The sequence below is a fragment of the Thamnophis elegans genome, chromosome 5 (genome assembly GCF_009769535.1).
Source record: "Thamnophis elegans isolate rThaEle1 chromosome 5, rThaEle1.pri, whole genome shotgun sequence".
Classification (NCBI taxonomy): domain Eukaryota; kingdom Metazoa; phylum Chordata; class Lepidosauria; order Squamata; family Colubridae; genus Thamnophis; species Thamnophis elegans.
This window is the reverse complement of record NC_045545.1, coordinates 16,508,632-16,536,371: the sequence shown is the minus strand read 5'-3', so window position 1 is coordinate 16,536,371 and position 27,740 is coordinate 16,508,632. Positions and strand designations below refer to the sequence as shown.

The 27,740-nt window shown below is 38.4% G+C and overlaps 1 protein-coding gene across 1 annotated transcript in view; it reads left to right on the top strand.

Moving 5' to 3' along the window:
- Window positions 1–27,069, top strand: part of SPATA1 (spermatogenesis associated 1) — a 28,833-nt gene extending 1,764 nt beyond the window's left edge. The window contains exons 3-14 of the mRNA XM_032217395.1: window positions 2,465–2,571; window positions 3,067–3,184; window positions 6,192–6,245; window positions 6,334–6,670; window positions 7,382–7,624; window positions 9,211–9,358; window positions 9,710–9,758; window positions 10,380–10,503; window positions 13,515–13,640; window positions 13,886–14,064; window positions 24,987–25,085; window positions 26,388–27,069. Of these exons, the coding sequence (XP_032073286.1) occupies window positions 2,465–2,571; window positions 3,067–3,184; window positions 6,192–6,245; window positions 6,334–6,670; window positions 7,382–7,624; window positions 9,211–9,358; window positions 9,710–9,758; window positions 10,380–10,503; window positions 13,515–13,640; window positions 13,886–14,064; window positions 24,987–25,085; window positions 26,388–26,492 (1,689 nt within the window). The 3' untranslated portion in view covers window positions 26,493–27,069. The remainder of the gene's footprint in view (window positions 1–2,464; window positions 2,572–3,066; window positions 3,185–6,191; window positions 6,246–6,333; window positions 6,671–7,381; window positions 7,625–9,210; window positions 9,359–9,709; window positions 9,759–10,379; window positions 10,504–13,514; window positions 13,641–13,885; window positions 14,065–24,986; window positions 25,086–26,387) is intronic.
- Window positions 27,070–27,740: the final 671 nt, after the last annotated feature.

Here is a 27,740-nt window from a genome sequence, read left to right as displayed (position 1 = left end):
TAGGCTAAATTTAAATTATAATTAATATTTCAAAACATTAGTATTTAGTTATGCTAATTACAGACAAAGGCAGTGATCAAGAGTTTATCATTTTTACTCAAGTTATTACCATAATTTTCTTCCATTGAGAGTGCAAGAACAGTTGGTTTCATACCTATTCTTTTATTTGACACCATTTTAACTTTAAGCACAGGATAATGATTCTGCAGTCAGAAATAATTCAATTAATATGGTTGCACCTGCTACTAGGTACACACAGGAATTATTCCAGTGTCCTTTGACTAATAGAGACCAAAAGATAAGTGTCAGGTTCTCTAGTACCACACTGTGAACAGTTACCCTATTCCTGGGTTTGACCCGGCACTAGTATTACTACTACCTGCAGCAGTAATTATAATACTAATATACTAAAAAGAGGAATTTCTTCTCAGGAATGTCAAACCTGTGTTTTCCTAATTTAATATTAGGTAAAGAAATTATGCAGGAAAAGTAACACCCACATAAAGAATAGAGATTGTATGATTGTTCTAATATGGTTGGTCCACAATTTGCAATATTCCCTCCTAGCATGATCAGTGAAAGGATTCTTAGATTTGATGTTCCTCAACACTTTGACCACAGATTTCCTATCCCTGATAAGGGACCTGAACACAGGCAATTAAATTTCTAGTGATACCAGTTTCAAGTCTAAGGAAAATACATATTTTTAAAGGATTGAACAAATGGAAGAGTGGAGCTTCTATCTCTTTCCCTGTGTCATCTTCTGAATGATATCAAAATACTTCACTGATGATAATTTGCTTAAACAAGAAAAAGCATATTTAGGAATGATTTATCTCAGGAACATCTGCAACTCCTTTACAGGCATATATAATCACATTTGATCATATGACAGTGGTATCACTTCATTAGGAATGGGATGAAGTTCAGTCTTATTTGGACTAATGAGTGATGTACATGTGTCTGTCACAGAGACAATTCTGAAATTTCAGTTAGACAAAAATGCAACAGTTACTATTAATTGTTTGTACAGCTTCAGAGTATAAGCACTACTTTTAAATCAGCATCTTTGATTGCTAGTAAGAATCTACATGAAAGCAAGGGTTCTGAAATTTAAACCCTTGCACAGTTTGTATCTGGGAAACCTGAAAGATAAAATAAACTAATTATCAATTATTAATAGTTTTTTATTCCCTACACCTGTGGAACTTCATACCGTTAGGAAAATTGCTGAGAAATTAGTCAAAACCAGCTGAGATGCTTTTTCCTTATCACTTTTCTGGCAAAATACAAAAGATAGACTGAATTCGGGTCAGCAACTGAGATAATTCAGAGAGATTAAACTGGATCTTGAACATCAGCAAAATTACAGCATTTTGTCCAAAAATGGAATATAGGGACAATGGCTAGGAATTATCCAACTTGACAAAACTCAAGGAGGTTTTTTTTTTGTTTTTTTTTAAGTGCTAATGAATATGAGGTTTCCTGTTTATCTTACCCTTTGATGGGCATGTGTTTTTCTCCTTGGTAGTCCTTGATTAAGGGTTTTGTTTTTGTTTGCTTGATTGTTTGGTGGTCCCTGCTTATATGGGTAATTAGTCTTGGTTATTTCGGCCTATGGTAGTGTCATCCTTTTCATAGCTTGTGTAGGTTGTGCTGGTCAGCCTACCAGGGTTAAGTGATCAGGTACTTTTTGATAAAGTTGTGTGGGTATCTGTTGGAAAGTGTTGGATAGGTGATCTATTCCTATCATTCACCTTTTGCTTCTTTTATAACCTAGAAAAATGGGAATCAAATTGGAATCAAATTGGTCTCATCTAGTCAAAGGTCTTGCCCTATTTCAGGTTTAAATTATCCTTTCTAATTGGACAAAAGAGATCAAATATTCATTTACCAGGTCTGTAAGCATTATGACATCCAAATCAAAATGAATGCAAGTGATTCTAGTTCCAAGTTGCTCACAACAGTATCATGAAACTAGGTGCCTCAGTGGTTAAGACACTGAGCTTGTCGATCAGAAAGGTTGGCGGTTCGAATCCCTAATACAGATCTCGTGCATGAGCATGGGGTTGCACTAGATGACCTCCAAGGTGCCTTCCAACTCTGTTACTGTTATGTGGCCCATATTTGCAGATAAATGTTTATCAGAATAGTTTATTTACTGTCATCCCAATATACATCTTTGTATACAATTTCAACATATATCCTTTTTTACAAGAGGTACACTTTTTATATGCAACTTGTCAAAAGTGTTCATGTTTGCATATGATTTTTGGACTGAGAGAAATATTTAAACAGTAAGTTCCAAAAATTATATGTCCATTTATGGCATGATGGATTGCATTCTCATAATTTGCACCATTTTGCCTAAGAAGAAATCATTGACATGTATTGTCAGATGTAAACTCCATTATTAAAATTGCCCATGCTAATTACTAAACAGTTTCTTTTTATATATTTTTAGCTTTTAGAGCTGCATGTATTTTATGTTCCAGAAGAAGTATGGAATTTCAAATTGAATACAGTTTCTATAGAAGTTATTAGCAAATTATTTTCAGCTGGATTTATAAGGTGAGATGCAATAGAATAATAATAGTGGGTGACTTTCTTCCAGTTACTCAGCCAGCTTTGTGCCCAAGGCAGCCTAAAACTCAGAATTTCCTGCTTTCTCCCAGCATTTTAAACATTATACCAAATTGGTTTTCTATCTTATCATATCAAATCACAAAGACCATGCATGTACATTTAGTCTTAGAGTGTGGGTGATAGCTGTAAGCTATGTATCCAAAGAGTATTGTACCTTGTTATGCCCTACACGCTACTTTATATTTTAGATTTTCTTTTCATTATTTCAATAAAAGTGAACAAGGCTTAATGAAATTGCACTGCAATCTTGAATGCTAAAAGTACCAGTTTCACAATAAGAGTTAATATCTCAATTCTAACATTGAAGTGCCTTCTATGTTTTATTCTCTTTCTATTCCCACCTCTCTAAAACTAAATGCTGTACAATATAAGCATTATCTTATATCCCTATTAATACAACAATAAAATCTGATATTCTAGGGTGTCACCTCATATGACATTGAAAACATTAAGAGAAAACCTTGGAGAGTACCTAGGTGAAGATGCAGTTATAGATAAGTATGTCTTTCTAAAATGCATTGGAGAGAAACTTGTGGTGGTAAGTACTTCATGCTTCTTGCTGATTATCCTACAGGATTATCAACATATATAATATAGCCAAGAATCTCACCTAGGAACAAAACTAGTAATATGATATTGGGGTAATGACTTCTGAATAGCACTATGTAACACAATGAATATATTCTGACATTTTATTAACCACAGTGCAGGCCTCCTGTAAAGGCCATCTGAAACTAATCTTGGCAGCAAATGACAAGTCCTTTTATTCTGCCTGAATTTCATGGATTAGAATGCCCACAGGCAATTGCCAACCACTGTGTAAATAACAATTTATAAACTTTTCTCTATTTGAAATATTTAGATATTTATATATTTCTGTGGCCTATAATAATCACGGGGAAAATAAGCATTTCCAAATGAAACTATACAACAAAGCAGCAGGAGCAATGGAGAAGCCAATATAATTTTAAATGATTTATTTTATAGCTATGATGCACCATATTTCTTTGCTAATAGTTCAGAGAAGTCTTAAGAAATGGGGGATTTCTGAACAGTAGCCATTTTCATGGATTTAAAAGAAAATATGTTCAATAATAGACTGATGTTTAAAAATAATGAATAATGTTTTAAAGGGAGATTCAGAATAAGCCTGATGAACTATTGCTTGGGGAAAAGAACTGCACATGAGGCATCTCTCATCAAAATGAGTATCAAAACGTACATGCTAAAATTCTATAAGGTTGCATAATATAACTCCAAGAGCAATCCATCAATTTAGAAGTTCTAACTAGTTTGCAGAGGAAATGAGAAACCTAAGTGAGCTAAAGATTTGTTCCCATTTAAAAGGCTGCTTTTCTGTGAATAGTAAGAACTTCCATGAGAGAAACTGAAAGGTTATTTAAGCTTCCTATAGCAAAAGTCACAGGGATTTGGGTGGTATATACTGGTACATTTAATTTAATTAAGATGCTGAGAGATTCTAAAAACATATAGGTAGTATTTTGTTTTCAATTACTGATGCAGTAGTGGTAATAATTCTGAAACTGAATAGTTAAATGTTACTTCTCTTTTGAATAACTAGAGCATTCACTAATAAGGACATTTGGGTGCCACTGTTGTTTTTTACCAGTTTTTTTTCCTGATCTTAACTGTGGGAAACACGACATGTGTCCTTAAATTGCCTGATCTGCCACATGCTTTTCAGGTTATTCCACATGAACACTAAATGTGCAATCATATTTTATCCATCTCGCTTGAAAACCGCTTGAAAGATCTGACTCTGATGGCGGTCCTGGTAACAATCGATAAAACTGTCACAACAAATCATATTCAGTTCTCCTTTTCACTTGCCTAATTATAAACTTTGACTAGATTTTCATTTGTCTAACTATGGTGCCTGTGATTTATGGTAACAAGTTCAAAACAAGCACAGAAGCAACACTGGTTACTGGTATGCACTGGATTATACGAGGAAGGAAATCCAGTTGCAACCTCATTCACTGCAGTATCAGCAATGAAATCATTTCTAACCTGTACTATCTGACTTCTCAGGAATAATTGTTACAGCTTTGCAGTTAGCCTTATAAACAGAGAGATTTGTATTTAGTAATGCAGTCTTCTTCACTGATGTCAATTATAGCTAGTGTTAATTACAATTGACATTAATCAATATTCAAAACCCACTTAAACTTACATTTTAAACTCCTAGCTTATGCTGACACTAGTTACTGTTGATCTGGTTTTATGTCTACAAATATAATGCATAAATCATATTTTATATATCCAGATATATTGAATTGTATATCTTGTAATTTCAAGTGGTCAGTACAATTTAGATATTGAAGTGCAGCGCATCTGACAGCACTAAATTGGGGAAGGCTGAATAGAATAATAATAGAATAATAATAGAATAGAATAGAATAGAATAGAATAGTTGGAAGGGACCTTGGAGGTTTTCTAGTCCAACCTCCTGCTCAGGCAGAAAACCCTATACCATTTCAGACAAATGGTTGTCCAATCTTTTCTTTAAAACTCCCAGTGTTGGAGAAGTCGTTCCACTGATTAATTGTTCTAAGTGTCAGAAAATTTCTTCTTAGTTCTAGGTTGCTTTTCTCCTTGATTAGTTTCCATGCATTGCTTCTTGTCCTGCCCTCAGGTGCTTTGGAGAATAGCATCACTCCTCCTTCTTTGTGGCAACCCCTGAGATATTGGAACATTGCTATCATGTCACCCCTATTCCTTCTTTTCATTAAACATTTCAGCTAAACTATACAAACCAAAAGCAAACTAAACTATATAGGAAAAACTCTTTCAACAGAGGGGAAAAGAGTTGGGAATAGACATTTTTCAAGTTCAAAGATATGTTCCCAATCTGCAAACTATAATTTGCTGAAAACACATGCCTTAGGGTTCGCTGAAGGTGTCATTTATTTTTATACATTTCAATTGGGTTTTTACAAACGTAAGCATCCTTCTGAGAATGTTGAAATTGCTGCATAATTTGCAAAGCAACTCTGTAGCTATATCTATATGAGTAAACATTTGTTTAATTCTACTTATACTGGGGTTTAAAGTTTTCCAAAGTATTTTCTTTTAACAAGTGTTATGAAATACTTTTCTTTAAGAAAGGATAAAAGTTACACAAAACAATGTATAAGACAATCACATTGAAAAGAAAAAAATGTTATGAAAATTAAAATTAAAAATCAATAAAATGGAATAATACAAAAAGGTCTCTCTAAGCAAACAAATACAATCGTATATAAATATCCTTTATATCATCTATGATTTTTTGCTAACTCTTGAATATGACATTTAAACCACTAATGTTTTATGATTGGGACATGCTTTACTGGAGAAGAAAAGATGTCTGCTACAAAACCATTGTTTCTGGTACATGTTGGAGTTTTACAGAACTTCAGAAGAATGAGGCAAAATTGTATTTTTATTCATGTGAAATTGGAATTTTTCCCTATTTCTTTAAATAAAGGTGATGGGATGATGAAAGCATTTTGATAATATTATCTTTCTTGTAATCTTTCAAGGTGAAAGCAAAACAAGAGATGGAACTGGAGCTGAAATCATTTGCTCCTCCGTATGTATGTACAGTATATTATTATTTCAGTTTTAAGAAGAAAACTAAAATTCTTAGTTCTTATTTATTTTCTATCATGTTCCACACTGCAGGCATTTCATCCAGAACTTTATTTGTTACCAGGAATAGAAAATATTTATTCATCTTTGTCACCCACTCCAGAGAAACACCAAAATAATCCAGAATATGTGCTTACATCTGTATCATATGAAAGACCGCATAGTTTAATTTCTCCAAATCCTGATATTTATCCAAACTCAACAATGTTGGATAGCTCCTTCAAAAACAATCTCAGTCAAACTTGGGAAAAAGCTGGTCTTGGTGAGAGGAATGAAAAGGAAATTTTTCCAGTTCTACATAAAAAGCAAAGCTCTGAGCAAGAAAAGAATCAAATTATTCAAGGAAAAAGTAGTTCACAACAAAGGAAAGGTGAGACTTTAGAATTTAAATAGAAAGCTATAAAAGTCAAATTAAAAATAAGATAATGAATGTTGTTTTGCACTAATTGGAAGAAGAGTCTTTTTCAAACAAGATATATCTAGTTTTGCTATTAAATCTATAGCAATATTTCCTGTTCTGCTTTCTTTGGTTTCAATTTCTAAAATTCTGTATTGTTACATTTGTAGCACAAAGATAATTGATTAAGATGAGTTCTTGGAACATTGGGTATCTAAGGATTTTCTAGCAACATGTCAATTAGTGAGCAATGGAACTTTTGGATTGCCTTATGTTTATATAATTTATATCAATTTATGGCAGTGTCCAACATCTCTGCCATGTTACATAAGCATCTTGGATTTTGGTCTTGTCGGTTATTATTATTACTAGTTAGTGTATGATGAGAACATGCCAAAAGAAACATAAACATATATACATATATTTGTAAACATATATTTGTCTGTTTGTTAATCTGATCTGATATGTTTCTAACATATATTCTAGAAAATAGGATATTTAAAAGATTTGTCTTACATTTTATTAATATCATGTCTTCTTTAAATTATAAATATAAATGTATATACTTTCTATATTAGAAAGTAAAAAGTGATTTCTGAAGTTTACAATACTGTGTATGTCAATCTATGTATATTAATATATATACATATATATATTATATATATAATATTGTGTCATTTTCAGGCAAAATCAGTTGTAACATTGACAAAACAGAATCTGCTCCATCAAAACAGCATCCTACAAAGAAATCAGCAGCAGTGAAAATGTATCAGAAAAACACTGATTCTTCACCCCCAGAAATGCATAATATTCCAGGAAAGGATGAAAAATACAGAAAGACAGTTGCATCTCCAAAGATAGATCAGAACCATGAAAAGGAGGAAAACAACCAGTTTCCACTAAGTCACATCTCACAGAAGACAAAAGGTATACGTTATTGCAGTGATGGCGTATCTTTTTTGGCTCCTGTGCCAAAAGTGGGAGGAGCGCAGGGGGGGTCATGCGCGAGCATGCCACACCCATAATGCTATGCGCACAACCCCACCATGCATGTGCACACGACCAGCGCTTTTCCCTGGTTTTGGTGTGCTTTTTTGCCATCCTCAGGCTCCAGAGGCTTTATAGGAGCATGGGGAGGGCGAAAACAGGCTCCCCCGCCCTCCGAAAAACCGGCCCTATGAGCAAACTGGAAGTTTGGGAACAGGCTTCTGGTTTGCTCGTAGGGCCGGTTTTAGCCCTCCAGAGCCTTCAGGAGGCTTCCTGAAGGCTCCGGAAGGCAAAAAACGACCTTACGAGCAAACCGGAAGTGACTTCTGGTTTGTCTGTAGGGGCGTTTTTCGTCCTCCAGAGCCTTCAAGAACCTTCAGGAGGCTTTCCGGTGAAAAATTACCTCAAAAGCAGGCTGAAACCAGCTTTTTACTTCAGTTGGATAAGTGCATTGCAGTTAGTAGATGCTTTTTGGAGGAACTGTAAGACCTCATCTTATACCAGGTTGGGGATCAGGTTCACACATCAGGTTTTATGTGTCCTTGAGTTAAACCATCCTTTTGTGATTTGGCAGAAAACAATGCCATCATAACATTGGTTTTCCAGATCATTCATTCTATCCTACTTTGGAAATGGCCATCTGGTGGTCTGACCAGACCAGAATGGAGGGGCTATGCAGGCACCTTCCAATTTGCCCCAAACATGCTTTGTGTGCTGTCATTTCATTTTACTTCACATATAAGTTAATAGAGAGCAAAGTATTATATTACACATTTTGAAGTTGCATTGCAGGAGTGTTAAATTAAGGGGGCTAACTACTGGTATACAAACTAATTATAGATGATTGTTTAAATCATGAACTGGGAACAATCTGAGAGCAACATCATACAATCAAGAGGAAAATATTAACGTTAGTCTAGTTCTCTTGTAAAATGCCTATAAAATACCACATCTAATTAAAATCATTGCTGCTTAGAGGACTGGAAATAGCCACAGTTCTCTCTTCTCCAATAATTGCTTGCAGTGATATCAAAACAGAGCAAAAATGTGATTACATTTAACTTTCAATCGGAGAGTTGAGATTGTGTTTTGTAGTTTGGGGGCCAAACTAGTTTGGGGTGTAGTTTGGGGTTTAGAACTAACCAGAGCTGTCTGGTTCATGTCACAACTATGACTAGAGTGACAGAAAACTACAAGACAACCAATGTAATTGGGAAGGGAGCATATAACACCACAGTATGTTTGTGATCTTTGGATGTTGATGACGTGGATAGCATGTATCTGATGAGATCTTAACTATAGCTGCAAAAGCATCCAAATTCAGAAAGTATGTGGAGTTTGGAATCTCATTTATTCAAAATATTGGAAGTATTTTTGTTTGATGACTACCAAAAAGTAGCCAATGTTACTCTGTATTAAGGCTGTTAGTTGGCAATTTTCAAAAGTAAAAGTTCTGCATTCCTCTATTTGTATATGTGCATACACATTCATGTACAGGCAAGGTAATATTTTGACCTTTGATGCAGAAGAGGTTTCTCTCATGTTGGACACAAATGCAGAAAATGGAGGGAATTTGACAGGGATTGGAAATGGAAGGCATACTATTACTGCTGATTCTGGAATCTCAAAATCCTTGGAAGACCGAGACATAACATACTCACCCAAGAAGAGGAAGTAAGGAAATAAATATACTATTTCTGCTGACAGTATTCAGTGTCAATCATTGATGTCACATTAAGAACTTCTAACATATTCAATAATGGAAAAAGCTAGCTCTTTAATTAGCTTTCAGATAAGTATAATTAAGTATCAGAACTAGTTCACCAAGCTTAATTTCCTGTATGTGAGGTTAGTGCACCTTTAGAATACTTGCTGTTAATCCAGTTTGTTACCAAAAGGCTCTTCCAGTCTGATTTCACTATCCTAATTTTCAGATTAATAACTCAATCAAAGCAACTTGTAACCCCAACAAGTTTAATCACAGGTTTATTTCTAATGTAGCTTTTACCTTGATTTCATCTGTAGCCAACAACATCCTGGAATGACCAAGACTGCTGCTGTGCAGAATAATCAGGTATGTTCTCAGGGGAGTTGAGCTGAGTTGGTTAAAATGTGTGTTAACACATTTCTGTCTCTCGGGATGAATTAATTTTGACTTAAGATTTATTAAGGTTTACTATAATTACATATAATTCGTGTGATTAATCATTTCATATCTAGCCAATTTTGTATTGTTTTGAAAGCAGTGTTTTTGAAGTAGGACATACATTACAAGCAGTGAGTACTGTCTCTTTCTGTATATAATAGAGGTATACAATATATAATAAAGTATACAAGATATAATAAAGTATCAGATAAGGACAGAATGAGCCTATATCTGTTTGCTTAAGACTAAAACCCTTTGGACTACATTCAAAATCTAAAGTAGATTAGGCACTCTTAAGGTTTGAGAGATGATTCAAATGAAAAAGTTTGCTGTAATGCAAGATGCACTTACACATGATCTCAGGGCTGGCTCTAGACATCCTCAGGCAAAGTTATTTACTAATGCTTCCTATGGCTTGGCTCATCTTCTGTCAAGCTTGTCATAAAGGCCCCTCTTGTTTCTTTTCGTACGTGTATGATTTTTTCAGCCCCGGAGTTCTTATATTGTAAAAATAAAATTGAACATTGACACATTTTTATTTGATCCTAGGCTGATGGGAATAACCTAAATGACTCTGCATATCCTAGTCACTATCTTTCCCCTCCTACTCCACCTCTTCTGGCTGTCTCAGTAAATAGAGCTCAACTTCCTCACAAAGATTTCCCAACAGAAGGTGAGGAAAACTGTCTAAGACCTCTCATGAGATTAGGGGTTTCACAAAAGGTTTCAGCAGCAGGGATTGTAGAGACTTTGCTCTCTTACCTTTAAAGAAAGAGGTCAGGTTTGCTTGAAGGCAATGAAAGCAATGGTGTGTACAGTATTCACATGTCTACTAAACATAATCAAAAAGCCTCTAAACTAAAGGGTCATTTGTGATTGTCAACCATTTTTTTAAGGCAATAATTCAGATAGTGTAATTCATGCCTTCTTTTAGTCTAGGTGATTTCTGGAAAAGGCTAAATTGGTTTTTTTTTTCTCCAAGTATAGAATTTATCTAGCCACTAGCTCCATATCTAGCAAAGCACAGAATATTTGAATGTAAATTTTTTGATGAGAACTATATATGGGTTTGCTGCCCTCTTGTGGTGGTGTGGACTTTTGCAACCCACGTGCAATTGCTCTAAAAAGCATATTACTTGGAGTACGTCGATTCAGGATTGGAAGCATTGTACTCAGTCTATATTCAGTTGTTGTTTTTTCTTTATTATCTCTTCCTTTCCCCCACCAACTGATCCTCATTCTGTGCCAATGATGACAATCACCATTAACTGGGTTGTTTGTTTTTCTCCCTGAAGTTGTCACCTCCTCTTCCTCCTCGAAGGCCAACAGTAATTATCTCTTGTGAATGGGTACTGTGTTTCCACGAAAATAAGACATTTTCTTTTGACCCCCGAAATATGCACTTGGTCTTATTTTCAGGGAGGTCTCATTATTTTTGAGGTGCAAGAGGTGGTGAGCATGGTCACCTTATGGCTGCTGCTGCGTTACAATATTTGCGGGGGAAGGCTTATTTTAGCGCATGTGCTCAAAAGCCCAATTGAGCTTATTATCTGGGGAGGTCTTATTTTCAGGGAAATAGGGTAGCATTTTGCATTCCTTGTAAGAGCCGAGGTGGCGCAGTGGTTAGAGTGCAGTACTGCAGGCTACTTCAGCTGACTGCTAGTTCGGCAGTTCGGCTGTTCAAATCTCACCGGCTCAGGGTTGACTCAGCCTTCCATCCTTCCGAGGTGGGTAAAATGAGGACCCGGATTGTTGGGGGCAATATGCTGACTCTGTAAACCGCTTAGAGAGGGCTGAAAGCCCTATGAAGCGGTATATAAGTCTAACTGCTATTGCTATTGCTATTGTGTTTACATTCAGATCATTATCTGTATAAGATTAGCAATAAATGACTCTTACATAGTTTCTATTATTTTTTTCAAAAATAAAAGTGTGTTCTTCAGAGAGATTGTCCAAGAGACATTCTAGGAGTATTATTATTTTTATCAGTTTAGGCAACCTTTAAAAGTGTTTTTCAAGTCTTCATTACTTTACATGTTTAGCTACGGATGGATGGATGGATGGATGGATAGAGAGATACATACATACATACAGTATAGTATATGAATTTTTCATCCTTTATAGTTTTTTTATTGTTAAAAATGAATAAAAGGAAAAAACAAAATAGGAGAAAACTGAAGAATAACTATGTACATATTAAAAACATAAAAGGAGTCGCTAATAATATATTCCTCTCAAATGCTGACCATAGTTCAGATATCTATACTTTATACTGAACACTTAAGACTGTTGCTAGCTTCTGCTTAAGTTCCACAAATTATAATCCAAAAGTCTAAAATTGCCTTGCTGTGTGTAAAAGAACCATTCCTGTTTGAGTTTGGCTAAACTATTATGGATACATATTACCAGTTTTGTTGCAATGTATATTGCAATAGAAGGTTGATACAGAAGGATCTTGACAGACTTGAACATTGGGTGATATCTAACAAAATGAAATTCAATGGTGAAAAAAGTAAGATTCAACATTTAGTCAAGAAAACCAAAATGCATAGGTACAATATAGGTGGTACCTCGCTCAGTAGTAGTAACTGTGAAGGGCTCTTGGAGTCCTAGTGGACAATCACTTAAATATGAGCCAGCAGTGTGCAGCAGCTGCCAAAAAAGCCAACCCAGTTCTAGGCTACATAAACAGAGGGATAGAATCAAGATCACGTGAAGTGTTATTACCACTTTATAATGCCTTGGTAAGGCCACACTTGGAATACTGCATTAGGTTTTGGTACCCATGATGTAAAAAAGATATTGAAACTCTAGAACAAGTGCAGGGAAGAGCAACAAAGATGAATAGAGGACTGGAAGCTAAAACATAAAGAACAGTTGCTGGAACTGGGTATGTCTAGTCTGATGAAAAGGCGGCTTTGGGGTGACATGATAGCAGTGTTCCAATATCTCAGGGGCTGCCACAAAGAAGTGGGAGTCAAGCTATTCTCCAAAGCACCTGAAGGCAGGACAAGAAGCAATGGGTGAAAACTAATCAAGGAGAGAAGCAACTTAGAACTAAGAAATTTCCTGACAGTTGGAACAATTAATTAGTGGAACAACTTGCCTCCAGAAGTTGTGAATGCTCCAACACTGGAAGTTTTTAAGGAGAGATTGGATAACCATTTGTCTGAAGTGGTGTAGGGTTTCCTGCCTAAGCAGGGGGTTGGATTAGATCTCCAAGGTACCTTCCAACTCTGTTATTCTATTCTATATTGCAGCATATTCTCCAGTTTTAATTTAGCCTAATATCGTCAAAAGTTTACATTTTCCAGTGTTCTGCCATTTGTTCTTGCAGTGGTCAATATATAGTTTTTTCATCTTTAATTCATGATTCAAAGTATGGGAAGAAATTCTTGGACACTGTCATCGTTCTTCCATATTATCTGCTGAGTACTGTAATCTGTTTATGTATATCCCACATAGCAAACAATTGCTTCAAATGAAAATACACTGATATTTATCTTTTCAACCCAGCACCAAACACTAAATCATTCTTTGGTTGAGTTCATTTCATTTTATTGTAGTGGATCAACCCTGTGTTAACCAATAGAAGAATGGCACATTTTTACTTCAATTTTATTCAGAATTGTTCTCATGTTTACTTTTGCAAATATGATAAATATGGGATTTCTTCTTCCTCAGGAAATCAATTACATAAGCAACTGAAACATATTAAAATAGAAAGAAGACACCTGGAAAACACTAGAGCAGAACTGGTTAAAAAAGTGAAAAACCTGATTGAACAACACAAGCTCAGGAGATGCCGTGGTATGTTCAAGGGTGATACATCCAATTTTTTCATTGACCAACAACTACAAAAACTGAATGTTGTCCAACATCAGGTTTGAGTTTCATAAAAAATATTTTTAAACTTCTCATTGCTGAATCAAATATATACTTCACTGATTCTTTATATGCAATCTATATACATTCATTTAGAATAAATTATTGAACTGCATGGAATCCTTTTCTGAGGAATATATGCTGAATGTTTTGTTGTTTTAATCTTGCAGTCCGTGATTACTGGAAAAAAAAATATTTTGAAATGAAGAAGGTCACAGTTTTCTCAGAGGAAGCTTTAAATAAATTACAGGAAAATTTAGAACTACACCATCAAAAATTAATGAGGCAGCTGGAAGCTAGAGACACCAAGAAAAAACGAAATAATTTAACACAAACCACCAATTCAAAGGTAATTTTTTTTTAAAAAAAGTTTCCTTGCCTATAAAAACTAAGTTTTGTCAATCAGTGCAGCAAATCTTGGAACATTAATGCAGTTTTTAACAGACTGATTGCTAATATATATTAAAAATGCCTAAAGCTGAAGTTGTGCAAAAATTTAACTCAAGTTATACAATGACAATATTTATGTTCTAATAATGCTTTAACATAAATTACTAGGTTCCACCACAAAACCGCATTCGACTAAACCGCGCTCGACTAAACTGCGTAGCAGACGTCATCAACAGGGCGACAACAGCGCGGAGACAGAAGCACGCTGTAAACGCTAAACCTAAAATTAACCCCTAAACCTAAGCCCCCTAAACCTAACCCTTAACCTAACCCTAAACCTAACCCTTAACCTAACCCTAAACCTAACCCTAACCCTTAACCTAACCCTAACCCTAAACCTAACCCTAAACCTAACCCTTACCTTAAGTTGAATCGGCTTGCTTTCAAAGCGCTATTTAAAACGCCCTTCTTTCTCCGCGCTCGCTGTTGTCGCCCTGTTGATGACGTCAGTGACGCGGTTTAATCGGGCGCGGCTTAGTCGAGCACGGTTTTGTCGTGCCACGAATTACTATAAATATGTCATAATTAATAAAAAGAAAGTTCTATTGGCAAGAATGAAGAATATTTTGCAGGTTCCTTTCCCTTGAGCTGAATTAATGTTACAAGTTGCTAAAATGATTTAAATCCTCATTATAATATGATACATGTAATATTGTTTTTCTTCCTAGTTTAACAATAAAATTAATGAGAATAAAGTTTAAAATTAATTAAATACTTCCCATGTGAATCATGACTTCCTAATATCAAGGCAATTTGGTTAATTAGTTTAAGTTGTCCTTGCCAAATGTATTTGTTACATCTTTCATCCAAGGACAAAAATTTAATCCAAAACAAAGATTAATATCTTCAATAAATATTAAGATCACAGACACAACAATCACAGAAGTCTAAAGCACACACTTACCAGAGCTAGTATAACTTTTAAAGGAAATACCACAATGAGAATGTACAAATTTATAAGAGAACAAAAATATAATTGTACAATAATAATTAAACAAGAACAATTATTTTTGTTTTTTAAAGTTATTCAGAAAGATATGGCTCAGCTTCAGAGAACCTTCAGGAAAGACATTATCTAGTCGCCTACCAGTTAAGATTCAGACTCAATTGTGACACACCAATTGATAGCATTCTCAGAAACTAACAATGAAGGAAGTACTTCTTAATGGCCTTGAATAGCATTGATTATAGACTGCCTGTGAAGGCTAGGAGAATGAAACACAGTTTTGCGTTGATTCCACTCTTACCTGAATGGACAATTTCAATTTATAGATACGGGGGAACAGCATTCGGGGATTTGGTTGACTCTGGTGCCTCAGAATTGGCTGCTTTCCCCCATTCTATTTAATAACTATATGAATTTGGGGAGGGGGGTTCATTTATTGGTTTGTAATGAGTTGTCATCAGTATGCTGATGATATTGTACATTGCCATCACAGGTCAAGCCAGGGGTATTGTTGAAAGCTTAAATTGATATCTAGAGACTACAGTCTGGAAAGAGCAAACTAAACTCAGATTAAATAAAGTGCTATACAAAAATTAATTTCTAGAAACATTGATCTTGGGGGCTATCCTAGTTGAGGTTGTGCTGCTTGTAAAGATGTTGGTGTGCAAGTTGAGGTCTGCCTGGACTACAGCTTCTCCTTAAACAGAAAATAGGGGCTGTGGGCACGATTGTCTTTGCCCAGCTTTGGCTGGCACATCTTTTATTTCCATATCTGCACCAAAACACTGGGGTTAGTAATTCATGCCTTAATCAACACCTAGCTGGTGTCAACGTCTAAAGCGTTTCCGTGACTACTATCAACTTGAGAAGGGAGAAGAATTCCATGCATACTTTTGGCTAAAGTCTCATATTCTTGTAACTGGGATGTGAATGCGCATGTCAAGAACCCTGCCGTAACATCTTGTTGGAGAATGTGATTGATGACTTCAGGCAGAGGGGAGGGGACACGGTGGTAAAGTTCAGACGCCATTAAGTGGAATTCAGTTTAGGCTCTACAAAAGATCAAGCCAAGATGTTGATCCTAATAAATGAATGTTTTTTGTTTGAACTTTGTCTCGAGGCTCGTAAATTAATTAGGTAATCTCTTGGGAACTTCACAGAGAGCCTAAACTGACTTAAAAATCTATCAAGATTTCCGGGTTTCCTGGATCCCGGGCTCTCCTAGCACTCCCCCAATATTTGGGGTGCTTGGGGGAAAAATCAGGCAACCATGGCAGAAGGTGGATTATCGGGAGAAAGCCTGATTTCAACTGAAGGAAGTTGGCCAGCCCCCCGCATCAGAGCTCCACACTTCCACGCTGTGATGTCTTCCCTAGCAGCAGAAGCAAGAAAGGAAGAGTACTTTGAGAAATTAACCCCTAAGGCAGCTGAAATAGAGTTCCCTTATCCCAATTCCCAGATACAGGGAATGGTCTCAAGCAAGCTGGCAAGGGTGGACTGGAAGTGGGACTGGAAACAAGCCAGGCTCCCAAAGCCCCAGATGGAATCCCTAGGGAGTGCAAAAGAGCAACTGAGGGGGGATTTTGACTGAGCCACCCTTCATGATGAGGGGCCATCATGCTGCCCAAAAGAGAGGGGAGGGACATCTGATACTGTTGAAGGGAGGAGATGCAGACTGGAGCGCAGCCCCCCTCCCGATAGAAGGAGGAGCCCAAAACGGCAACCAGTGCCTCTCCCATGCAGCAGGCAATCCCTTCCCTCTCCAAACTAGGGGTGAAGAAATTGGCCAGCCATATCAGGTGCAAGCATACAGAGGCCGACAGGAGGTTGGAGGAATAGGGCTGAATGACCCACCCCAATTCAGGGAAAAGTTTGACGGAGACTCAGACCAGCTAGCCCTATTCCTTGATTCAGCTGATATCCACCTAGAACGCTATAGGCACCTACCCATCCCCCAAAGCCATGGTGAATACCATTGCACAGGGTCTAGAGGGAGAAGCAAGGGAATGGCTAGCAGCCCTCCACAAGAGGAGAGCCCCCCCCCAATGCAAGACATAGATGACTTCCTACAACTGCTAGAGACCAGATTTGAGGAGGTGGAGGAGGACCCATATGCGGAAGAGAAACTCAGCAACCTAAAGCAGAGGGGCCGCCCCATCTAAGAGCACATCCGTGAATTTAGGAGGGTCATGGGAAGCTACCCCCTTTACCAGAGCAGCTGCTGGTGCATTTTTTCAGAACAAGCCTGGACAAGCAAATTGGCCAGGTAACTGCATACTGCGACATCCCAAATCAACTCTCTGAGTGGTTCCGAGTAGCAACAAAAGTCAACAGTGGGCTGAGTGCCAACGACGTGAGAAAGCAACTGGACACACAAGAGAGAGGTCAACTTAACCTCTCACCACCCAGCCGGCAGGGAACCATAGCACCACATCAGGCCCTGAGACCATCCCTCCATCAAAGTCCACTGAAGTGCTACAGATGTGGGGGGATGGGCCACATGGCAGGTACATGCCCAACCTCAGCCCCAAAACGAAGGCCAGACCCACCGCCCAGGACATGACCAGAACAAGGGCCCAAACGGACCACCAACACGTCCAGGAAAGCCTTCCAGGCTGCAGAGTCCCCGTCCCCCTCAGGCGAAAATGGTGGAACCCCAGGCAATGACAACCAGTCGCCCGAATCATATGACAGTGAGGACGAGGGAGAAAATGACCCAATGGTAAGTGAATCAATTCACCCTTTCCTTTTTCCAATATGCCTCACAGCCCCAAAAACAGAAAACCAGGGGGATTTTCAAGCCCTAATAGACTCAGGCTGCACAAGGTGCTTGATCAACCTAACCACAGTCCTGAAATTGGGGATCAGAGCAAAAAGACTGGCGCAACCGATATGGTTTGAGCAGTTTGATGGGTCCCTAATGGGACGAGCCTATGCCACCCACCTAACTGAACCAGTAAAGCTAGAACTAGCAGATCACTGGGAAGTAATTCGATTCATAATAGACCCCAAAATGACAGACTCAGTCATACTGGGACTTTCCTGGCTAGACAAGTGGGGACCGACCATCTGGTGGCAAGGTGGTACCCGCAGACTTAGGATATCAACAGGCCCCCAACCCCTCTCACACCAACAAGCAGAAACACCACTCACGCTGGAAACCCCCCAAAAGAGCCCACAAGAAAAACTGGCAACCACATCTGACAAAACCCCAGAGGCCAAACTAATTCCGATGGAATATCAGGACCTCGCAGAAGTATTCAGCGAGGCAAAATGTGATGTTCTGCCTTCCCACCGGGAGACAGACGGTGCCATCAAAATCATCCCCGGGGCAAAACTACACAAGCCCAAACTGTATGCCATGACACCCCGGAAAATGCAAGAGATGCACAAATACATAGACAAAAACCTTCATTGAGCCAGCCAAGCCACGGGTTGCAGCGCCAGTCCTCTTCAAAGAAAAAAAAGATGGAACTATATGTGTGGACTTTCGGGGGATAAATGGGGTTTGCGTACACAACCTATACACTCTCCCCCTCATGAAGGACATGCTATCTCATTTGGCCAAGGAAAAAGTCTTCACTAAACTAGACCTCAGAGAAGCATACTACCGAGTACGTATCAGAGAGGGAGATGAGTGGAAAACAGCGTTCAACTGCCCCCTAGGGAGCTTTCAATTCAATGATGCCTTTCGGACTGCAGGGGCCCCCAGCGGTATTCATGCAGTTAATAAACGAGGTGCTGCACAAGCATCTCTACAAGAGGGTCCTCGTTTACCTAGATGACTTCCTTATCTACACTGAGACCATGGATGACCACTACCCCTGGTCCGCCAAGTACTGAAAAAACTTCTGGCAGCCAACCTGTACGTCAAGGTATCAAAATGCGAATTCCACCATGCACGGTTAGACTACCTGGGTTACCGAGTGTCAAATGAGGGAATAGAGATGGACCCAGCCAAAGTGCAAGCCATCCTAAGCTGGCAACCCCCTGACTCCCGCAAACAGCTACAAAGCTTCCTAGGCTTCGCAAACTTCTACAGGCAATTCATCCCCTCCTTTGCGAAGATTGCCAAACCCCTGACAGACCTCCTGAAGGAACGAAACCTCATCCGGGACAACCCCTACAGTGGGACCTAACCTGCCAAGAGGTGTTTGGAACACTAAAAGAAATGTTTGCAAAGGAGCCAGTACTGAAGCATCAATACTTCAACCATTTTGATTTTGTCTTAAAGCACATTCCAGGCAGGAGGAACTTTTTAACTGACGCCTTCTCCTGCATGCCTCAGTACAAATGCGAACAGGAGCATGTAGTGGACGCCATCATTCCCTCTACTGAAACAGCTGCCCAAGTAACCACCAGGTGGCAACGCCGTGACCAGCAAGACCAACCTGCAAGCGACCTAATCACGAGACTCAAAACTGAACTGCTAGCAGACCCCTGGTTCCAAAACAACCAACACATCTTGACGAAAAGAGATGACCTTGCATGGAAGGGGATGAAACTCTATGTCCCAGAATCCCTATGTACCCTAGTTCTCCAGAGGAGTCACGACGCCAAACCGGCAGGCCTAAAGTTCCTAAAGACTTTACACTTAGCCTGGAGGCAATTCTGGTGGACTGGCATAAAGAAAGATGTGGATAGTTACATGAAAAGTTGCACCATCTGCACCACAATGAAGAGACAACCGGGAAAAAACCCCTGACTGCTGCAAACAGTAGCAGAGCCAACGAGGCAGTGGGAGGAGATCGCAATGGACTTTATAGTAGAGTTGCCAAAAAGTGGGGGAAACACGGTGATTTGGACTGTAATAGATCTATTCTCCAAACAGGCACACTTTATACCCTGTAGCGAACTACCCTCGGCTCACAAGCTGGCTTAACTGTTCGTGAAGCATATCTACTGACTGCATGGAGTACCTCGAAGAATTATCTCAGATGGGTCCAATCCACAGCTAAGTTCTGGAGGGAGTTCCTGCGGTCCATTGGATCATCTCAAGGTCTTAGTTCATCTTTTCATCCGAGCGCTAATGGGGCAGCAGAGAGACTGAACGCTATGATAGAGCAGTACTTGAGGTGATATGTGATCAGCAGTCCAATTGGGCAGACCTCTTATCTTTTCCTGCAGTTGCGTACAATAATGCTGTTCACAGTAACACAGGACTCACACTGTTCAAAATAGTGAGCAGTATGGACTTCGTCCCAATGCCTGAGTATCCAAGGGATCCCCCCCTCCTCAGTCAGCTTGACTGATTGGATGTCGATGCTGAAAACAACCTGGGAAAATGTCAAAAAGGCACTGGATAAAGCGGCACAAACCTATAAGAAACAGGCAGGCTGGGGGCATGGCCTGTTGCCGAGGAGGGCTCCACCGAGCTCCTCAGAGATCTGGTCTGTATATCTAAATAAGATCATAGATAGCACCCCTTTTTGGCTAAGAAAGGGGCAGGGAGTAGCTCTGTAGGCTAGGGTCTATTCGTAAGCCACAGCCTTTTTCTTTTTTTTGGCTGTGGATAGAGATTAGATCCAGCCGGAGCGGAGCTTTTATCTCCAGCCAGTTCTTCTCAGCTGCCTTTTTTTTTTGGCAGCCCCAGACAGGCTAGCCCCCCCCAGGACAAAACAAAGTTTTTTCAAGCTAGAATTGATATGGGCGGGTCCCACCCCTGTGAGATTTATGCTTTTATTACTATCTTAAATACCAGCACCATTTGTCTTAGAGACTTCTTTGTCTAAATGGACTTCAAAATGGCGATTTCTCTCCGTGGATGATTGATAGTGGATGTACTTAGCCGGTTTTACCTTCCTGCAGACCGCTCCTTAACAAAATAAACTCTTCTTCTTTGGAAACAGAGGGGAGCAAAGCGCTGCTTACTTGTTTATTTATTATGGCACCCAGGTCAAAGAAGCGTCTTGCTACAAATGTGTCTAAAGAATTTAAAGAATTTTTACTGGAACCACAGCCTTTGTCTCCTATGCCCTCTACTGGAGAATTTTTAACACAGGAATATCTCCTTAAAATGTTTAATGCCTTTAAACAAGAAATTAAGGAATTTGTATTGGAACTATATGATGATTTAAAGTCTAAAGTTAATCAAATGAAGGCGAATACGTTTGCAGCCGTGTCTGCCCTGTCAGATTACTCTGCTGAAATAGAGAACAAATTGGAAAGTTTGGAGAAGGCTAATTTTAATTTGACTACCAATATTCAAATTTTACAACAAAAAATTAGAGACAATGAAGAACAGCTTATGATGATAAATTTTAATAGGAAGGCATTTGCAATAAGAGTCAGAGGATTCCGTGAAAAGGAGCAAGAGAATCTGAAACAGACCTTTGCTGAAGCCTTCAGCCATGCGGTGGGAAGCCCGGGACTTAACTTTGATTGGCAGATTCGGAAAATCTATCGCCAGAACTCATTGATAGCGGAACAGCGACAGCTCCCGAGGGATATAATTATACATTTCTCTACAAAAGAATCTAGAAATGCGATTGTGCAAAAGTTTCATAACAACAGTCTCCGAGTTGATGACCAGGACCTGATTGTCTTCAAAGATATTCCTTTCCAGATGCTGAAAGCAAGAAGGGACTACACCTTTTTAACTAAGGAGCTTAGGAGTCAACAGATTCGATACAGATGGGAGGCCCCTGCCGGTATCACGGTTACATTTGAGAATCAAAGATTTCGTCTTAACTCTGTTCCGGAGGCTCAAGATTTCTATTGTAGGACTCTGAAGGCGGGACTTCCTGATTCGCTTGGAAGAGAGGAGAGACAAGCGGAAGGAGAAGGCAAGCGACAGGCCATGTGGCTGCAAGATGGAGGGGGTAGCCCTTCCTCCCTCGGAGAAGCAGAAAAACGGAGATCGAGAATTTAGACATTTCAAAATACTCGCCAAAGTTGAGGACTGAATGGGGGTTTGAGACCTCTCTCCGGTAGAAAAAGCGGACTAATTCTTATTAGAAGGGAAAGCTGGGTGAAACTACTTTGAGCTAGATTTTAAATTAACGTTAGCATAAATTTGATAGTGGTAAACATCAGACAAGCAAGGGATGAGGGTAAAATATATGTGGAATGATTTACGTTGTTTAAAGCTTATTAGAACAGAAAGCCGGTTGGGATTATCTTAAGATAAGTGTAAAAAGAATGCGGAATGATTTATGTTGCTTAAACTTTGTTAGAAGGGACTACTTTAAAACAGAAGGTTAACTGACTCTTGCTGAAAGTATTATTTGAATATGTGGAATGATCCATGCTATTTAACTTTTATTAGAAGGGAAAGTTGGTTGAAATTGCTTTGAGTTAGATTTTAAACAAATGCTAGTATAAATTTGATAGTGGTAAATATCAGACAAGTAAGGGATGAGGGTAAAATGCATGTGGAATGAACTACGTTATTTAAATCCTATTAGAAGAGAAAGTCGGTTGGAATTATCTTAAGATAGAAATTGATTTCTGTGTAAAGTAATATTTGATCTACGCTGCTTAATTTTACTAAGAAGGGGAAGCTTGGCTAGATTATTTTGAATTACTGTTTGAAAAGGAGGTTAAGAAAGATCATTTACGCTGTTTAAATTTTACTAGAAGGGAAAGTTTGATTACTCTTCTGTAAAGTCATATTTGAATATGTGGCATGAACCACGTTGCTTAAATTTTATCGGAAGGGATCATGAGGTTTAGGAAGAGGAACGGGAGAGTCTACAGAAGGTTGGGGTAAATAGCAAAGAAGTAAGAGACGAGAATAAAATATAGATAGAATGATTTATTCTATTTAAGCATAGATAAAGATGGGGGGCTGAGATCAACACAAAGAGTGGTTTCCTTTTTTTTCTTTTTTTTTCTTTTCTCTTTTCTCTCTTCTTTTTTTTCTGTTTTTCTTTCTTTTGACATATTACTTTTATTTTTTAATCCATATGTATACAAGATATTTTAGACAGAAGGTAGTGCCAGGTGTGGGCCCTGGGAAGTCGGGAGGATTAGGGATGGGGATTTGTGGGGGGTGGTGGGGGGGTGTTAACATAGTCTTAATAAGAACAAGAATGTATTTATATACGGTGGTTCTTTTTTTCTTTTATTTTTATTTTTTCCTTGGTTCATTTTACCTTTATCAGATCAAACAACACTCGAATAAAGGCATACACCAAGGAGGGAGGTAGAGGGAAAGAAGAGGGAGGAGTAAGGAAGGAGTAAGGGGAATGTAAGGAGGGTGTCTGGGGAGTAAGGGGAGAAGGAAGGTTTGAGGGGAAAGGGAAGTAGGAGGGGAGTGTTAGAGGGAGAAAGGAAAGTTGGAGCGGGTAGATGGGGTGTATGGAGGATGGAAGGGTTAGGTGGGGTTGTGAATGATGAGTTGTGTTTCCTTTTTATTTGTTCGTTTTATTCCCTTTTTCTTTTTTTCTTTTCTTATAGTAAATACCCTGTATATAAGTGATTGCAAATGGAATGTGAAAAATGAATAAAATATATTTTCAAAAAAAGAAACAGGCAGATAAACACCGAGCTCCACAACGGCCATTCCGGGTGGGAGAGAAGGTTTACCTCTCCACAAAATATTTGAGATCAAAACTGCCTAGCAAGAAACTGGGGTCGAAATTTATGGGACCATTCCCCATAGTAAAGATAATCAACCCAGTCACAGCGCAATTGAAACTGCCTCGATTGTTGGGGAAGATACACCCTGCGTTTCATAGTAGCCTCTTAAAACCTGTGATTGGATCCACTCTGAGACCACTACCCCGGGAACCCCCGGACTCTACGGTTATAGGGGGCCAAACCCATTATGAAATTCAACGAATCCTTGATTCAAAGTGGCACAGGAGACAACTGCAATACTTAATCAAGTGGAAGTGGATGCCATTATCAGAGGCATCTTGGGTGAAAAGTAGAAATATCCAGGCTGATCACCTTATAGCAAAATTCCATGCAGAAAATCCAAGCAAGCCTGGGGGAGGGACACATCCCTAAGTTATACACCTGTACTCAAATTGCTTTGTTTTACTCAGATCGCTTTCAGGAAGTGAGGGAAGCTGGATGTCAATGTTTAAAGTGTTTCCATGACTACTATCAACTTGAGAAGGGAGGAGAATTCCATGCATACTTTTGTCTCATATTCCTGTAACTGGGATGTGAATGCGCATGTCCAGAACCCTGATGTAACATCTTGTTGGAGAATGTGATTGATGACTTCAGGCAGAGGGGAGGGGACATGGGGGTAAAGTTCAGACGCCATTAAGTGGGATTTAGTTTAGGCTCCACAGAAGATCAAGCCAAGATGTTGATCCTAATGAATGTTTTTTGTTTGAACTTTGTCTCGAGGCTCGTAAATTAATTAGGTCATCTCAGGAACTTCACAGATAAGATTTTTATAATGCACACAACTTGGGGCAGTTTTTGGAGGCAACTCAAAAGCTATACCTGATATAGAATGTGGCAGTAAGATTATTAGTGGGTGTTCTCATCTTTACAGGATTACATTTTCTCTTATTAAAGAAAATCTCTCAATTTTTTTAATGACAATTTTACAAGGGACAGTCAAATCCATTTTTAACTGGGTAAATCTAGGCTGGCAATAGCAAAACAAACTTTCAAATACTGATCTAGTCAATGTGTGAAAGCATTGCTCTGCTCTATGGTCAACCCATCATCTGACCAGTTATGTGAGAAATACCATCACAGTAGTTATATTCTTCTGAAGAAAGATAACATACAGGTGTTCGGAGTACTAAAGAACTTAATATACTGTATATTTAAAAAGGAACTCCTGGCGATCCCCTAGGCATCAATTTAACTTATATTACTAAGTAACAGTTATATCATGGAATAAGTGTGTTGTTTATATATATAGTTATATTCTAAATTAATTTGGGGGGTTGTTTGTTTCATAGAATAATGTAATAATCCAGATTACAACCCTGGAGCGGGAAATTGACCAGCTAAAGAGAAAGTTAGACAATGTCAAAATGAAACTTGTCATAGAAATCAAGGTACTGTACTAATTTATTACATGCATGCTTGCACTTTTACACATACACATATACACACATAGCGAATCCAGTAACAAATCAAAGGGTTTTTTTTTAACACTGACCTTTAATATGCCAAGTGTTACACAATTGGAAATCAAGGAAAATAGTAGTAGTCGTTGAGACATATTTTGAGAATGAAGGATAGGCTGATTTCCAAGGTATACACACTCCAGTTCAGTTAAGAAATCTTCATTACAGTTGTGGGGGAGAGGGTTGCTTGTTGGTTTTGGTTACCAAAATCACCAAAGTGATGGTCTCTGTGCACCTGCATACTTCTTTGGCTACATTTAACAATGATCCTTCAGGTGACTATCACTGTTCCACATTAGCTACTTTGTTTTGGTTCTCAGAACATTTTCATCTAACTCTAGTTGGAAGGGACTTTGGAAGTCTCCTAGTTCAACCCACTGCTCAGGCAGGAAATTCTATACCATTTCCAATCTCTTCTTAAAAACTTCCAGAGTTGAAGCACCCACTTCTGGAGGAGGTCCAGAATTTGTTCCACTGATCAATTGTTCTGTTGGGAAATTTCTCCTTAGTTTAGGTTGGTTCTTTCCTTGATTAGTTTCCATCCATTACTTCTTGTGTTGCCTTCAAGTGCTTTGGAGACTAGGTTGACACCCACTTTTTATGGCAACCCCTTAGATATTCGGACATTGCTATCATGTAATTCCCTAGTCCTTCTTTTCATTAAACTGGACATACCCAATTCCAGCAACCGTTCTTTGTTTTAGTCTCCAGTCCCTTAATCTTTGTTGCTCTTCTCTGTACTCTCTTTTAGTATGTTACACATTGATGCTACTGTACAAATTATACAATCATAATAATTTTAGGCATTTGCCATAGATAGAAAAATGATATGAATAGAAATCTATTGGAAATCTGTAGTACAATCTACCGCAGTGTTTCTCAACTGTGGCAACTTGAAGATGTGTGGACTTCATCTCCCAGAATTCCCGTCATGTCATAACAACATCTTTATAATAATAATTGAATGTTTATAATGTTTATAATCATAATTGAATGTTTCTTTAGCCAATTTCCCATTTATGTTAAATCAAACATGATGCCTTATTATATTAAGATCCACCATCACCTGAAGCATTAACATGTCTCAGAATGCATTGCGCTATAACTGGTTAGGCTAGAAAGTTTGAAGACCAAGATTGCACTTGTTAAACCACATAAAAGTTGACTGTTATCTATCAAATAATAGTTGTAATTTAATTCTTCCTGTCATAATCTCTGGATCTTTTGTAGATGAAAAAACAAGCAACTTCTGATTTACAAGCGCTGAAGGCAGAACTGGTGCACAAGAAGGTTCAGTCATCTTTAAGATTTCTGTCTGGAAAGCAAATATTTTAGTTAACCTTTTTAATGAAATTCTTCAGTCTGTAACGATTCAAAACCTAGTTTTGATCAAATTTTGATTAACATAACAACACTTGTATGTAATGAAAAGCTGTTCACTGCTAAACCACTCACTCATTGTGTCAGCTAACTATTGTATGCTGTTTTGACTGAAGGCTCTCTCCTCCTTCAGCTCTAAACTATGTCAAACTGAATTCAAATTAGAATACCCAAAGGTACAATCAATCCCACACCCAAATACAATTCAGGCTTGACACATTGGTTCTATTCTGATGTAGCAATAGTTCTGCAAACCAGCAATAGCAAGCTCGGAGGGAAGAACCCCAGTTGCATCCATTGCAACAGCATCGTTGATGGAGGGAGAAAGCCTCACAGTTAAATATTTGGAAGGAGTACATCCTGGGGAATGGTGAAGAATGCCTAGATTGATTTCAAGCCCTTATCCTCCATTGTCTATCATCTCTTGGGGTAGAAGGACTTTTATCTATTTAACAGAATAGTTTGCTATAACTATAGCACACCTGGGTTGAGAAGAACAACAACTATCCAAAGATAGAATTATTGCTCAGTACTTTTTTCCTCATTGCAAATCTAAGGTTTTGCAAATAAATAATTTTGTTTATAATTTCACAATCTTGTTTCAGGTTTTTTTGTTTGCTTTTTTTTTTACTGTACACCACATTCATTTGATGCCTGTGTTAATTGTCATGTATGCCAATACATATTTATTACTGTACAAAAAACCAATAACTATAAACAGTAAAAATGTGTTTTCAGTTTTGGTTCCTGGTATAGCTGCATGAACAAATGTTAACTACTCAGAATCTGTGAATATGGGAAGTTGACCTGGGCAAACTGAACTCTCCTGTTTTTTATTGACCTTTACATACCGTATTTTTTGGTGTATAAGACTCATCTTTTTCCCTCAAAAAAGAGGCTGAAAATCTGTGTGCATCTTATACACTGAATACAGCATGTTTTGCCTTCTGAAACCCTGCCCCTTCACCAAAATGGCCATGCATAGCCTTTAAAAGGCTTCCAGGGTGCTCCTGGGGGCTGGGGAGAGCAGAAATGACTGGAAAATGGGCCGTTTTTTGCTCAATTTTGCCCCCACTCTACCCCCAGGAGCACTCTATAAGCCTCCTAAAGGCTATGCATGCCTTTTTTTTTTGACAAGAACCGGGCCTGTTTTTGCAAAAAAGGGGCCATTTTTTGCTCATTTGGGGGGGTACCCCCACAGGA